At 38.6% G+C, this 15,214-nt stretch overlaps 1 protein-coding gene across 1 annotated transcript in view; it reads right to left on the bottom strand.

Moving 5' to 3' along the window:
- LOC114647794 (spectrin beta chain, non-erythrocytic 4-like) overlaps positions 1-15,214 on the bottom strand; it is a 432,215-nt gene that overhangs the window by 330,643 nt on the left and 86,358 nt on the right. Inside the window, exons 3-9 of the mRNA XM_028796437.2 lie at positions 12,756-12,925; positions 11,008-11,159; positions 6,578-6,751; positions 3,529-3,620; positions 3,209-3,289; positions 624-739; positions 413-525 (exon numbers count right to left, since the gene is read on the bottom strand). Of these exons, the coding sequence (XP_028652270.1) occupies positions 413-525; positions 624-739; positions 3,209-3,289; positions 3,529-3,620; positions 6,578-6,751; positions 11,008-11,159; positions 12,756-12,906 (879 nt within the window). The 5' untranslated portion in view covers positions 12,907-12,925. The remainder of the gene's footprint in view (positions 1-412; positions 526-623; positions 740-3,208; positions 3,290-3,528; positions 3,621-6,577; positions 6,752-11,007; positions 11,160-12,755; positions 12,926-15,214) is intronic.

Genomic DNA, 15,214 nt, shown 5'->3' with positions numbered 1-15,214 from the left:
AGAAGGAAGTCCAGGAGTTGGGGGGTTAGACTGTGTATTCAGTGCATGTGTGAGTTTAGAATGGTTATGGCTTTTGGGAAAAAACTGTTCTTGAGTCTGTTTGTCCTTGTTGTGATGTTTATATAGCGTGCTTTCTACTGATAATCTCAGAGAAATATTTAAAGTTCAAACAAAAATTAATACTAAAAAATATAATAAAACACAAAACATCAAAAGTTTAGGGTGCTTAAGGCTACATACTTAACTGCACACAGGCAGTGCCTGGGTCAGAATCTAAAGCCATGGTTCTTCTGTGGGACAGAAGAAAACGGTGCCATCTATAAATCTTGAAAAGTTATGTCTTAGCTACAAAATCCCTCCCTTTCTCTTTATGTCCTTAGTTTGAATCAAAAATAAAGAAACAAAAATGTACCTTTCCAATTCTCTTCCCTTCAACTGCCAGTGCTTTCATTTTGGAGAAGTAATGATAGAAAGAAACCACGTATGTGATGATTGACTTCTCATCAGGATTTTCTGTATTTACATCTTAAACAAAAAGGTGATTGGAGTGAAAAATAAAAAGATAAGTAAATCAACACTACTGAAGAAAACCAGTCTTAGTCAAACACATATTACAAACGTACCTTCAGGATCAAGGAGCTTGGTCAACCCCAAATGTTGCTCTGCTATGTTGAAAGCCTGTTGTAAATTGTGCATTGTATTTGATTTAGCTAATTTGCTGAATTCAATCAGATCTGGCCTAAGATAAAAAGAAAACAAAGTGACTATACATAGTAAAATCATCAACTCTTGAGTTTCTTGTCAGGCAGATCAAAATATGCAAAGTGCAGTGACTCTAAAAAGTTTACCTAAAGCACTCTGAACAACCATTTGAAAGCAGAGTGATAACAGAAGAGTGGAACAATAATTACACATAAAAGAGTGGTCTCACAGCTGCTTTTTATTCTGAAGGTTCTGTTATCTGGTATCTATGGACGTACAGTATATTCCAAAATTTCAAAATTAAAGTAATTTGATGGGAGAAACTGGAAAATACATAGAGTAATACTTTAATTAATTAAGTAGATGATTCCAGGACATCAGTTTGCTATAAGAGATTTCGTTAGTGGAGGTAGATGTACCAGAGGAGGTATTTGAATATGTAATGTAATGAATGGGGGCTAGGGGGTGAGGTGGCATTTATTTTGTTATCCAAACTGCTATCTGCTTCGGTTGCCCACCCACTGATGCTGTTACCATCACCAAGATCTTTCACAGCTGACCCAGGACCTTTCATGCACTTTCTGCACATTCATATCACAAGTTGTGCCTCACGCCTCACTTTGGGTCTGAAGCAACACCATCTGCACTCAACGTCCCCAACTCCACGAACCCAGCCAACCCAGGATCCTTGAGAACCAAGGATTCATTTTGGTGGAGGAAAGGTGCCTCCTGCTTACAAGCTAGTGCTCTCTGTCTGTGTCCCCTCTACCACGTCCGTTCATGTCTGGGTGCTGACTCCAGTGATTCTGCTATGTGGCATTTGTTTTCTTCAGCTTCTAATGCTTTACATTTTCTTGAAATAGTGGGGAAATTGCATTTATTACTTTATAAAAATATTTAAATCCTTATGGTGCATGTGAAATACCTACACATGATATTAATGACAGAGAATGACTATTAAATGTAGAATGCAGAATGACATCCACAGCACTCTATTGGACAGGTACTGGAACTTGTGTGAGTTCGATAGGGGGTTTTAAGCCGACTTTACTCTCACAGGATTCATTAACCAAGGTATTACTGTAATATCATCAATTAGGAAAAACTACACTACAAATCATCTAAATTGTTGATGAAACATAAAAAATTACATACTGTATTTTAATAATTTAACTGAAATCAAACAGGGTGAACTAGCGGTTAGGACATTAGACTTTAAATTTCCAGGTGGACTTCTCAATATCCAAAGACATGCACATCAGGTGAACTGGCAATATTAAATTGGCCCTAGTGTCTGTTTGGTATGAGTGTGTGTTTATCCAGTGATGGACTGGCATCCTGTCCAGGGTGTGTTCCTGCCTTGTGCCCTATGCTAGCTGGGACAGCTTGGGTTAAGCTGGTTCCCATCTGTTGTGGTGTCAATTTTGCATACAAGTTGATAAATATTTTGCATGTCTTTATTTATAACTTAGGCAAAGCAATGAAATATTAGTATTTCATTAGTGAGAAGCATTCATGTTTACCCCATAGGACTAAGTCAGGATAGTGAATTTTACGAAAGGGCCTCAAACAACTTTGGCAAATGTTTCTCTGCAGGGCTCTCTCAATCTAGCCCCACAGGAAAACCAGACTGCCTAACTGCCAAGCTTTACCTTAACAAATGGTTTTGGGGGCAGGTGTGAAGGTATTTTCTGCCCCATTGGTCTGATGTATGGCTGTTTGGAATTGGCTTTTAAGTACCATGACATTCTATTGGCTGTAGGGGTTGGACGGAAAATCTATAAGTTTGCTTGCTCCCCCACCTCCTTGCCAAATTATGAAAGAACATCTCACACACCATGAACTGAAAAGGACAACACAATGGAGAACACAACTCGGCAGCCATATTGAGACAGGCATGCAGCCTGTTCTGAAGAAAGCTGACCAAAAATGATGCCTTAACTAGAGACATTTTAAGTAACTAACAAGTCTGTGTGCCGCCTGAAACTACACATCAGCATTTGTCAGGTTGTATGGTTGCCAGTGTTCACTTGTACTTTGCATATTATTATCATTTATGAATATTATAAATTATACATTGTTTAAATTGTAACTTAACTACTGCTTGTATTTTACTACACCTAATTGCCTGAGGTTATAAATGTTGAAGGGAAAGGTGGGGAGAAGCTATATGGTACAATACCTTCTAAACAGTGGTAAGTCTGTGAGATTTGAGGTATTCCACAAAACAAAAAGCTACATATTAATAATACAAAAGGGGAAAGTAGAGTAATATAATACTCTACCAACACAGAACACCATCTTTGACTAATAGTGTGGCTTGAAGTGAATTGCATTGTATTCCCATTGATAAAAAATAAATACATCAACAACTGAACTATAGATATGTAAATGTAAAGCACTTCAAGACTGTGTTCTCAGTAAAAAGGTAACATTCAAAATAAAGCTTGTCTGGTGCTGAAATAAGTGTTTATGAAAGTCTATAAAACTTTAAAGGCATTGCTACCTGTGTCTATGGATAAGAGCATTAAAGGCCAGGCCATCTCTCCAGCAAGTAGTAAAATTTTGGATATTTACTTCAGGATACCTGAAAAAAGTTAAACAAATATATTAATATAAATATATATAAAATAACATAAACCAAAGAATATAAAGTAATTACATCTCTATACAAATGCTTTCACCTTTCCAATTACAGGTTTAATAGGTGACATTTTATTTTAGCCTTTTTCCAATACTCTCTTCAGGAGACTTTGTTCATAAATAATATGGATTGAAAGATAGATATTTTTTTAATTTAATTATTTGCGATACAGATCAACTTACCCTGCCGTTTTCATCTGACACCATAGGAGGAGAGCGTCCTTCGCAGAACGAGTCTCACGATTGTCTTCAGTTGCAATTTTAATGACCTGAATCTTTGAAAAACAAAAGTCAAAAAATGAACTAAAGCTAAACTACAGATAAGGAGAAAAATCTCACAAATAAAATATGCCTGTAGATTTTATGAAAGCAGTGATTCTGTCACTTTCTAAAGTATTTTCTCCTTGCTTTCATTTAAACTTGTAGTGCAGTAGCAAACTGTGTGGAAATATTCTTACTGTATTTAATGAAATGATAATTTTTCATTTTTGCATACAGTATTTTCACAGGGGTAGTATCTTATTATTCGACTACTACAATGTGGCAGCTAGATTGTAGTTTTGACCCCTGACTTTGAGCATATGATTCAATATTTTCTACTAGAATATTACAAAATGGAGGGACCAAGGGGATGTTAGAGGGAGGATTACAAGATTTCTTGATGTACACAAAATAGTGAACATACAGTCATGGCCGAAATTATTGGCACCCCTGGAATTTTCCCAGAAAATGTACCATTTCTCCAAGAAAATTATTGCAATTACAAATGTTTTTGTATATACATGTTTATTTCCTTTATGTGCATTGGAACAACACGAAAAAACAGAGAAAAAAAGCCAAATCTGACATCATGTCACACAGAACTCCAAAAATGGGCCGGACAAAATTATTGGCACCTTTTCAAAATTGTGGATAAATCGTTTTATTTCAAGCATATGATGCTTGTTTGAACTCACCTGTGGCAAGAAACAGGTGCTGGCAATATAGCAATCACACCTGAAGCCAGTTAAAATGGAGAAAAGTTGACTCAACCTTTCTGTTGTGTGTCCGAGTGTGCCACACTAAGCATGGAGAACAGAAAGAAGAGCAGAGAATTGTCTGAGGACTTGAGAACAACAATTGTGGAAAAATATCAACAATCTCAAGGCTACAAGTCCATCTCCAGAGATCTTCATGTTCCTTTGTCCACTGTGCACAACATAATCAAGACGTTCACAACACATGGTGCTGTAGCTAATCTCCCTGGACATGGACGGAAGAGAAAAATTGATAAAAGACTGCAACGCAGGATAGTCTGAATGGTGGATAAACAACCCCAATCAACTTCAAAACATATTCAAGCTGTTCTGCAGACTTAGGGTGCAACAGTGTCAGCTCGAACTATCTGTCGACATCTGAACGAAATGAAACGCTATGGCAGGAGAGCAAGGAGGACCCCACTGCTGACACAGAAACATAAAAAAACATAAAATGTACTTGAGGACGGCACGGTGGCGCAGTGGGTAGCGCTGCTGCCTCGCAGTTGGGAGACCTGGGGACCCGGGTTCGCTTCCCGGGCCCTCCCTGCGTGGAATTTGCATGTTCTCCCCGTGTCTGCGTGGGTTTCCTCCGGGCGCTCCAGTTTCCTCCCACAGTCCAAAGACATGCTGGTTAGGTGGATTGGCGATTCTAAATTGGCCCTAGTGTGTACTTGCTGTTTGTGTGTGTCCTGCGGTGGGTTGGCACCCTGCCCAGGATTGGTTCCTGCCTTGTGCCCTGTGTTGGCTGGGATTGGCTCCGGCAGACCCCAGTGACCCTGTGTTCGGATTCAGCGGGTTGGAAAATGGATGGATGGAAAATGTACTTGAGAAAGCCAAAATCCTTCTGGGCGAATGTCTTGTGCACAGATGAGAACAAGGTAGAGCTTTTTGGTAAAGCTCATCATTCTACTGTTTACAGAAAACGGAATGAGGCCTACGAAGAAAAGAACACAGTACCTACAGTCAAACATGCTGGAGGTTCTAAGATGTTTTGAGGATGTTTTGCTGCCTCTGGCACTGGATGCCTTGACTGTGTGCAAGGCATCATGAAATCTGAAGACTACCAGAAGATATTGGGGCACAATGTAGGGCCCAGTGTCAGAAAGCTGGGTCTGCGTCAGAGGTCACGGGTGTTCCAGCAGGACAATGACCCCAAGCATACCTCTAAAAGCACTCAGAAATGGTTGAAGACAAAGCACTGGAGAGTTCTGAAGTGGCCAGCAATGAGTCCGGATCTAAATCCACTTATGGAGAGATCTCAAAATTGCTGTTGGGAGAAGGCGCCCTTCAAATCTGAGAAACCTTGAGCAGTTTGCAAAAGAAGAGTGGTTGGAAATTCCAGTTGAGAGGTGTAACAAGCTTGTTGATGGTTATAGGAAGCGCTTGATTTCAGTTATTTTTTCCAAAGGGCGTGCAACCTGTGACAGATAGAGGGCGCTGTCATCCTCTTGAACCCTCTGACTTGACTCCAGACACCAGGTAGAAGTCCAAATATTTTTATTTGAACAATAACGTGTACAAAGCACCCTCTACTCCACAATACTCATAAATCACCAATAATCAATCAATACAATCCTCCACACTCCCAGACGCGTTGCCACCCTTCCACCCAGCTCAGCTCGACGTCTGGGATTTCCCATAGTCCTTTTATAGTCCTTGACCCGGAAGTGTTTCGCCCTCTCTGTCCACGTGACTAGGAACACTTCCGGGTCCTATAAAAACTCTTCTTCTTCACCCCGGAAGCATGTCATTCTTCCTGTTGCTATGACTACGACGTACTTCTGGGTTATAGGGCACATAATAGTCTCTGGACCTTCCTGCAGCGTCTCCTGGAGGTTCCCCTATTATCCAGCAGGGCTGTGATGAAAAACTCCACTGTCCATGATGCCCTGGTGGAACTCGGGGCACCTCTATGTTGCATGAAGGGCTCCACCTGGCGGCCTGGAGGTATTGGCCGGGATAAAAGACCGGCCATGTCCCACAAACCAAATACTGCATTAAGTTGAGGGTGCCAATGATTTTGTCCAGCCCGGTTTTTGAGTTTTGTGTGAAATGATGCGTCCTGGCTGGGAATTCATCCCATTTCTCTGGAATAATGAGACAGCAGCACTACCTATGCTGCCATACTTTTTACATATGAAACTTTTATGATGAACTTGCATTATATGCTAGTGTGCTTATGGAGAGCAAAGAGACAGAAAGAATACATTTACCTGGAAACGTAGAATAATGGTCCAGATGAGGCCAAGGGTGAGTCTGTGATTGCCATCTACAATGTCATGTGACCCCACATTCTCCAAATGTACACGTTGTTCTTTAAGGAACTGCAAGGCTTTGTCCACATTCTCTAAGCAGTGGATCCTCATGCGGCCTCGTGTTGGTTTTGGCTAAGAACAAAATTATACAAAAATAAACTGTTACAATATCACTTATACATCTTTATGTACAGAAATGTGTTGATGGTACTCTGTCATTACATTCAGAAGTTAAGTATGGTGTCTTGCAGATCTCAAAACTAAGACATTTTACATGTTTACAAACCACCATTAGAAAACATAACATTTGTTTTTACTTGTATGCAGATGATACCAAGCAAGCAAAATCTTTTTTTAGACCAAATTATATTTCTCTGATAGTGTCCTTAATTATCTGTGTTAGTGATTTAAAAGAGTGGATGTATGACAATGACTTGTCTCTGAATACAGAAAAAACTGAAATGTCATTTACTGGGGAACAGTATTGCAGGCCACAACGATATTCTATCACTTTTTAACTCAGTTGGAATCATAGTTTTATTGTATGAGAGTGCAACTTAGGACTATTTTTAAGACCAGTCTGTCTTTTAAAACACTCATTACAAAATTATTTAAAAATAACTCATAGTGTATTTTAAGGCTTTCAGTTTGAGTTTTGTAGGGCTTAATGATGTGAGTAAGAATAATGCATAGGAAGAGATTACACGACACTATATAAATGTAAAGAATTATTATTATTATCAGTTTCTTACTATTTGCTTCCTATACAACCATTGTAGTTGTCTGCTTAGCATGTACCATCATATTGTACAGGCCTCCTAAAGCTGATGCCAATTTTGCTTATTGTAAGTTAAACTAAGCTCAAATAAGCAGAAAGAGATGAAATGCCCAAAAGGAAACATCTGTTGGCCCACTTAAATTCTAAGAAAAGCTGAGAAAGGCTTAAACAAAATCCACCATGTTCATAACAGCTCAGAACACGACTATTAACTAAAAAATGAACAAACAATCAAGACCTAACCATTCCATTAAACAAGAAAATGAAATAATTCAGCGGAAGTCTACAAAGCAATCGTTCATCTTCTATTAAATTACCACTCACCAATTGGAAATAAATTTATACCAATTAAAGAGGTACACAAAATTTATATCACATGAACATTACAGCTGTACCCTCACATAAAATGATAATTAGTGCCTGGCTGACAAGGGTTTTTAATACTAATAACAACACTGACATATGGGCAGTAAAGATGGATGATTACTTATACTGTAGTACTGATATTGCTACTGGTGTGTTTAGATATTTGTTTTTCTAGGAAAACGTGAATGAAAAGAAAGACATAAAGTGTGTAATGTTTTCAAATAAACATATCTTAATTTAACATTTAAACAAGTTAAATAACTATTACTAATAACACACATTGCAAAAATTGCAGAGGTCTTTAAGAAACAGTTTCACAGTTCTGAAAGCAGGCATGCATTTTAACTTGAACCTTAGCTGCATGTTTGCCTCAGTCAGTTGAACTTTCACTCTCCCCATCTTCCTCTTTCTAAAAGGAGACACCATTTGTTTAGACACATGACAATCAGTGTTTTGTTCTTAGCCATTTTTGGGCGCTTTTAGCTCTGTGCTTTGGGAGTCACTATCCTGATGGAGGATCCATGATCTGCGATTGAGACAGAGCTTTCTGACACTGGGCAGTAAGTTTTGCTCTAGAATATCTTGATAACCTTGAGATTTCATTTTTCCCTGCACAGACTCAAAAGCACCTTGTACCAGACGCAGCAAAGCACCCCTGAAACATAAGCCTCCTCCATGTTTCATGGTAGCTATGGTATTCTTTTCTTTGAAAGCTTCATTTTTTCATTTGTGGACAGAGATGATATGACTTGCCAAAAATCTCCAGTTTTGTCTCATCTGACCAAAGGACATTCTCCCAAAAGCATTATGGCTTGTTATTATGCATTTTAGCCGATTCCATTCTGGCTTTTTTATGTTTTTCTTTTAACAGTGGAGACCTCCTGGTTCTTCTTCCAATGAGCCCACTTTCACTTAAAAATGGTGCAATCAGGCACTGAGGGACTTTGGCCTTGGAGTTCAGCTTGTATATCTTTGGAAGTTGCCCTTGGCTTTTGTTTAGCATTTTCACTATCCTCCTGTCCATTCTGGGGTTGATCTTCCTCTTGCGACCGTGTCCAGGGAGGCTGGTAACAGTCCTATGGACTTCAAACAACTTAATAATTTTTGCAGATGCTGTCAAAGGAACACCAAGCTACTTGGAGATGGTCTTCTAGCTTTTGCATTTAACATGCTTGTCTGTAATGTTCTTTCTGATCTCCTCAGAATACTCTGTCCTTTCCTTTCTCTGCTCCATGTTTAAGATGGGGCACAGAATGATACCAAAGAGCAGAGTGACTACTGTTCTCCATTTTAATTAGCTGATTGATTGCACAATTGGACATGGTTGATACTCATTAAAGAAAACAGCTAATTTGAAAAATCACTTGAATCCAATTATTTAGGATCTTTTCTAGGGGTACCAACAGATGTGTTCAGGACACTTTTGAGTATCTTTGCAGACTAAGCAATACTTGATTTCTTTTCACATTTGCTTTGCTTTACTTGATGACATATCAAAAGCATGCAAGGTATAGAGGGAACAATTGCTTTTCGCACATTTTCAATTAGCTGTAAGGGCACCAACAAATTTTTCCATGTTTGTCAAGCCTGTTTCTTTCAATTAAGGGTTGCAGGGGGACAGAGTCTATTCAGAAGCCCTTGTGACAGTGCAGGATGCCCCCACGCTACCGGTTGCTTCCCGAGAGCCGTTTGAAGCCACCACCACCAACAACATACCCAATAAATAAATAATCCATTAAAATCAGAGGTTAAAACCACAGACGATCCACGAAACGTTGAGCCCCAAATACTGCCCTTTTAAATCTGGCACCTCCTCCCCTTATCCTGTTCGGACCTCACAGGAGGAGAAGACACTGACCAACAGTGACGAGAGTGGTGACACTGAGGCTAGAGATCTGCACTGGCAATCGGAAGGTTGCCGGTTCGAATCCCGTAAATGCCAATAAGGATTCTGCTCTGTTAGGCCCTTGAGCAAGACCCTTAACATGCAATTGCTGAGCGCTTTGAGTAGTTAGAAAAGCGCTATATAAATGCAAAGAATTATTATTATTATTATTATTATAACAGGTACAGTCAACCTTCATATCCTGGTTCCGTTCCATGCCACCGTTCCATCGGCATCTGCAGGGCAACCTGCCAAGCCACACATACCTCTCCCACTGCTCACACTTGGTCCTTGCAGGAGACTCAGTCAACCGGGCCACTCCTACTCCCTGGCAATCGCTCAGTACAGTGCCCTTTCTTCATCTTCAGGCTCCTGCAGCCAAGAAGCTCACTCACAACGACCTGCCTCTCGCTCTCTGAAGCGCAGGTGCTCTCGCTCTTGTTTCACGTCTCTGTCTTCTCTCTATTTAACCTCTGTTTTTTGCTTGTCTTTCATGGACTATGCTAATTTTCCTCCTTTCTCCTTTGTCTCTCTCACCCCTTCTTACTGTGCCGGCTCATTTTTTATCAGCTTCCATTGGTGCACCACCTCGATCACGAACTGCAGAAAGCCAATGAAGCAATTGAGATAGACCACACCCTCACATGCAGGTGCATCTCACTTCAATTACCTCACCAACCTCTCACAACTGCATGAGCGCACACACAGCCACAGAGATCAACCCGCTATACCACACCCTTGAGCTCAAGGCAAGAAAAAGTCCTGAACAGAGCTCTATTCCATAATAGGGTCCACCGATGCACACATCTGTACTCATGCTCAACTGGAATCTATTTAAATTAACCAGTATGTCTTTGAGTGCATTATTATTTTTCTAGGCAATGTAAGCTGTTCAGTATGTTCTATGTACAACTAGTGCATAGAATGAATGAAAATATTTAAGATCATGTTTGTTTACACAATGTGGCTAATGAGAAAAACAAAAACCTAAACCACAGGTATAGAGGTTTAGTGAAACCAATGGATATTTTAAGCCTCATAAAGATGTGCCCAATGTGAGGACCAAAGCACAGACTCAGAACACGCTGCGGAGATTGTGACTCTTGACTGGTCTCATTCCTGGAAATTCCTCAGGACAAAGCTACTGGGCATAATGTGGCCTGGTCAACCCGGCTTCACCAGCACAAAATAACACACTGTATAGTTAGGACAGCTAAATATAAAAAGGAAAGGCAAGATCAATAGTACAAAAGTAGTAAAAAAATAAAAGAGGAAAGCAATAAGTAAAATGAAATATATTTTGACAATCGCAACAAGAAAGAAAGACATGGGAAAAACTAATAAGATTTAGTTTCTTACCAGTTGTTCCCCAGACAATACTTCTAGCAGTCTGGTCAGCATGTATCCATCGCGTAGATCATTGTACAGGTCTGCTATTCGACAGGAAACTCGTGCCAAGTGAGAATTCACCCATTTTGTAAATGTCTTCTTCTGTACTGCGTCACGTTCATCTAAATACAAAGTCAAACATCACATGCTTGAAGACAGAAAAATGAACTTCTGTTCTCTTAGACCTCAGTGCAGCATTTCACACCATAGTCCAGAGTATTCTCTTAAATTGCCTCAGTCAATGGGTGGGCGTCTATGGTAGCATCATAAATTTGTTTCAGTCTTTTTTAACAGGTGGAAAATTCTTTTTTAACTGTGTTGATTCCAGTTCAAGAATCCATATTAATGTATGTAGCATACCACAAGGATCTATTCTGAGCTCCCAGTTATTGTCAATCTACATGATCCAGTTCGGGCAGATTATATTGAAACACAAGGTGTACTACCACAGCAATACAAATGACACACAGCTTTAGTTATCTATTAAACCTGATTACACAGATGCTCTGGGCGCTCTGACCAAATGTCTTACTTATATTTATGAAAGGATGAGTAGTAATTTCCTTAAACTAAATAAGGAAAAAATCTGAAATCTTATTTGTTGGTAAAAATGGAAACAATGAGAGTATTTGAAAGAAACCTGATCATTTAACATTAGGATGAAAGCATAGAACTTAGGTATAATCATAGACTCTGTTCTGAACTTTAAATCACACATTAATCAGATTACTGGGGCTACATTTTTCCATTTAAGGGACACTGCAAGAAGCTGAGAAATTAACTCACACTTTTGTTTTTAGTCAACTAGATTACTATATTGCACTCCTAATTGAACTGTTTAACAAAGGCATCAATCAGTTGCAGTTAAATAAAAATGCAGCAGCAAGAACATTTACCAGGAAAAGAAGATGTAAGCATATCTCACCAGTCTTAGCATTGTTGCATTGGTTACTCATGTGCTTTAGAAATGACTTTAAAATACTTCTAATTGTATATAAAGCATTAAATAATCTTTCTCCTTCCTATACTTTGAACACCTGTCTCTCTCCATTCCAATTTGTAATTTTAGGATATTCTCATGATGGTCTACTTTTTATTCCCAGAGTCAAGCATAAAACAAATGGTGAGATGGCTTTTAGCTGTTATGCTCCAAATATCTGCAATGCTTTACCAATAGAGATACGCCAGGCTAACACTGTGGATCATTTTAAAAACTCCTTAGAACCCACTTTTTTAATTTGGCTTTGTTTCATAGCTACATTTTAGTTCTACTCTTAATAAACTAGATTATGGAATTATCAGCTTCTTCAGTGAATTTCTTTATTAATCTCCACTGATTTTATCTCCTGCTATTGTATTTATTTATCTATTTTTTTGTTTTTCTGTCCTTCCAAGTCATTTGACCTTACCATCAGACTCATCTTTAGAGACTTTTTTATATAAGAACTCTACTTTTCTATTAATTTATACCTACATTATGTGTGTATTATTTATTGTTTGTATGTTATTTATTCATTGTTATTCTTATCCAATTTTAATTTATTTTTCTTTGCCTATAACTATTTCTTTCAGATCCTGTAAAGAACTTTGAGCAAAATCTTGTGTATGAAAATGTGCTATAAAAATAAATGTTGGTTTTGTTGTTGTTGTAGCTCTTTTCACTTTAGACGGAGTCAAAGACCCTTTAAAATTAATATTTTGCTTTACTCATGTCTCACCTGCCAGTGCTTTGATCCTGGAACACTCAAAAAGTTTGGCGGTAGTGCTTTCACTGTCCCAGGCCTGCTCTGTTGTGTTGGCTGGTCGATTGTTGTTGTTGAACTGCCTCTGGACATCAGCATTGTCAAGGTCAGTAGTTGTGCTGGCCATGCCACGTCTTCGTTTCCACCTACAAAAAGAATAGGTATTCTGTGACAAAAATAATATTTGTATCTGAAAGTCATCCAGTTTGAAAAAAAAAAAAGTAGTAACACATAAAACAAAATTGTTCTAAAACCAGAGAAAAGGAATTATTATTGGTTCAACCAAGTTTGCATAAGGAGTTCTTTTGTATCAGATTAAACCTCTGCTGTAAGCAATTCAAGCAAATATTTATCACAGTACAGCCATTTAGTATATTTCACTAAACATTGTAAAATGGCTCCTCTATGGGGAAAAATGTCTGGAACATTTGACCATTTACTGTACATGGTCGATTAGAGACTGGAAGATGGACATGAGTAGCCAGGAAAGAAAGTTAACAACACATAGGCGTTTTCAGAAAACAACAATCAATTGTAACTGGAAATTTCTACTAAAGAAAAGACATCAAGTGTTTCAGCTAGAAAATGTCACAAAATGTTTCATTGGACATCAACAGTGTATTGCCACACGGTGAAACAACAGTTAACAAAAAACAGATCATACCACAGGATCTGTGCCATGCAAGTGTTGTGTGGAATAATGACTCGGCATGGGAAAAAGGAATAAAGGACCGGAAGAGAAGACACAGTCAATAAGAAAAGCAAGATCTTAACCAGGAATTCTAAGACATGTCATCTAGCCCCAAAACAAAATCCAGAAATCAAAGCAGAAAATATTGCAGCCATAAAAGTTCTTTAACCAGGTAAGTGTAAAAGATAATAAATGCAAGCGCTCTATTAGGATATCTGCAGTCTCAGATAGGAAGGATGACCCTTTATCCCACTGCGTAATTGATATCGTAAACAAACATGGATCGGTTGTTACCAAAGAACTAATAGTGGAATCTGTGAATGATAAAAATTACATAAATGAAGTAAAAAATAATTTTAAGCCATTCAAATAGCTGTCAGTATAAGCAACCATTGATATAAATACATTTCCCAATATTCATAACCTCAGTGGGAATAAAAATATAGTGAAGAGGTATAACAATAATTCCATAATAGGTTAGGAATTAAAATAGCTCACAACAGGAATGAAACCACAAGCTGCATCAGCTCTATGTGTATACTTAGTAGTCATCAACTCAACTGGAGAAGTGGAACTCATCATTGAAGAAAACTCATTGCAGATGAAAACAGCACTGGTCAAGTCATTGTCCAAGCCAAGACAATACATGGTGATTTATAATTTATTACCTGTGAATGGATGGATGATTTAATTAAAATTACCAAACTAGTTTACAACTTGGAAAAGGAAGAGGTGCTGTGGTATTTAAAAAATCAAACACTTTCATCACAGTCGATCGTCATTCGGACAGGAGAAGCAATCAAATACATGCAGTGTCCCAAAACCCAATGGGTGCATTAGTCAAACATACATACTGTACATATATATATAAAATCCTAAGCCTAAAAGTGCAACGATTTTATGTCACGTTTTTTGTCACACTTTAAATCGGCTTATTTTGAAACCTACATATATATATTTGGTATCATTCTTTTCAGAATATATATATATGATGTTGTTAGATTTTCAGATTCTTATTCTGTTTTAAAATTATAAACTAAAATATCAAGAACTCACGTCCCGCGAGACGAGACTTTGTGACAACAGATTTAACCACACCCGGGGCCGGAAATAAAAGACAGAGTAGGACAGCTGCTGTACAGGCTTTTAAATTTTCGAAGCACCGCACGAGATGCAGCAAGCCAGCAGCTGATCGAGCAAAGAGGAGGTTAAAAAAAACTGTATTTGTTTCCCATTGTATCACCACTTAAGAGGGGGTTTCGGAGTTCTGACCGCGTCTCCTTGGGGTGCGTTCAGCCCCCCTCTTCACAGCGCGAGTGGCAGAGACACGAAGTGGTGCAGGCCAAGGTGGTTGGTGAGCGAAGCGAGTAGGGGTTAACCCCCTAGAATATATATTATATATGAAAGTCCTGTGTGTATATGGAGCAGTCTCAACCTCAGACACTAGATGGGAAAGCATTTGTATTGTCAACAGCACTGTAAAGGCAGAAAATCAATTGGCTGACAAAAAATGTGTCTAACTTGTGTACTTTCAATATTTGAAACTGTGAGGTAGTTGTATGATCTGTTATCCCCTGTGATTCCTAATCATTTAATCTGACATCCTCAAGGTGAGAAGATCCAGCAACAGCAATTGTTATGGTTGGCTTGTTCTACTGGAACACGAGTAATGTGCCACCGGCCTTAAACGATATCTTTAGCTTTGAACATTTAGTTTTATTTAAATTGCTATGGTATACCCAAG

Source organism: Erpetoichthys calabaricus, chromosome 1 (genome assembly GCF_900747795.2).
Source record: "Erpetoichthys calabaricus chromosome 1, fErpCal1.3, whole genome shotgun sequence".
Classification (NCBI taxonomy): Eukaryota; Metazoa; Chordata; class Cladistia; order Polypteriformes; family Polypteridae; genus Erpetoichthys; species Erpetoichthys calabaricus.
The sequence above is the reverse complement of the archived record's forward strand: the minus strand, read 5'-3'. Positions and strand labels throughout refer to the sequence as shown.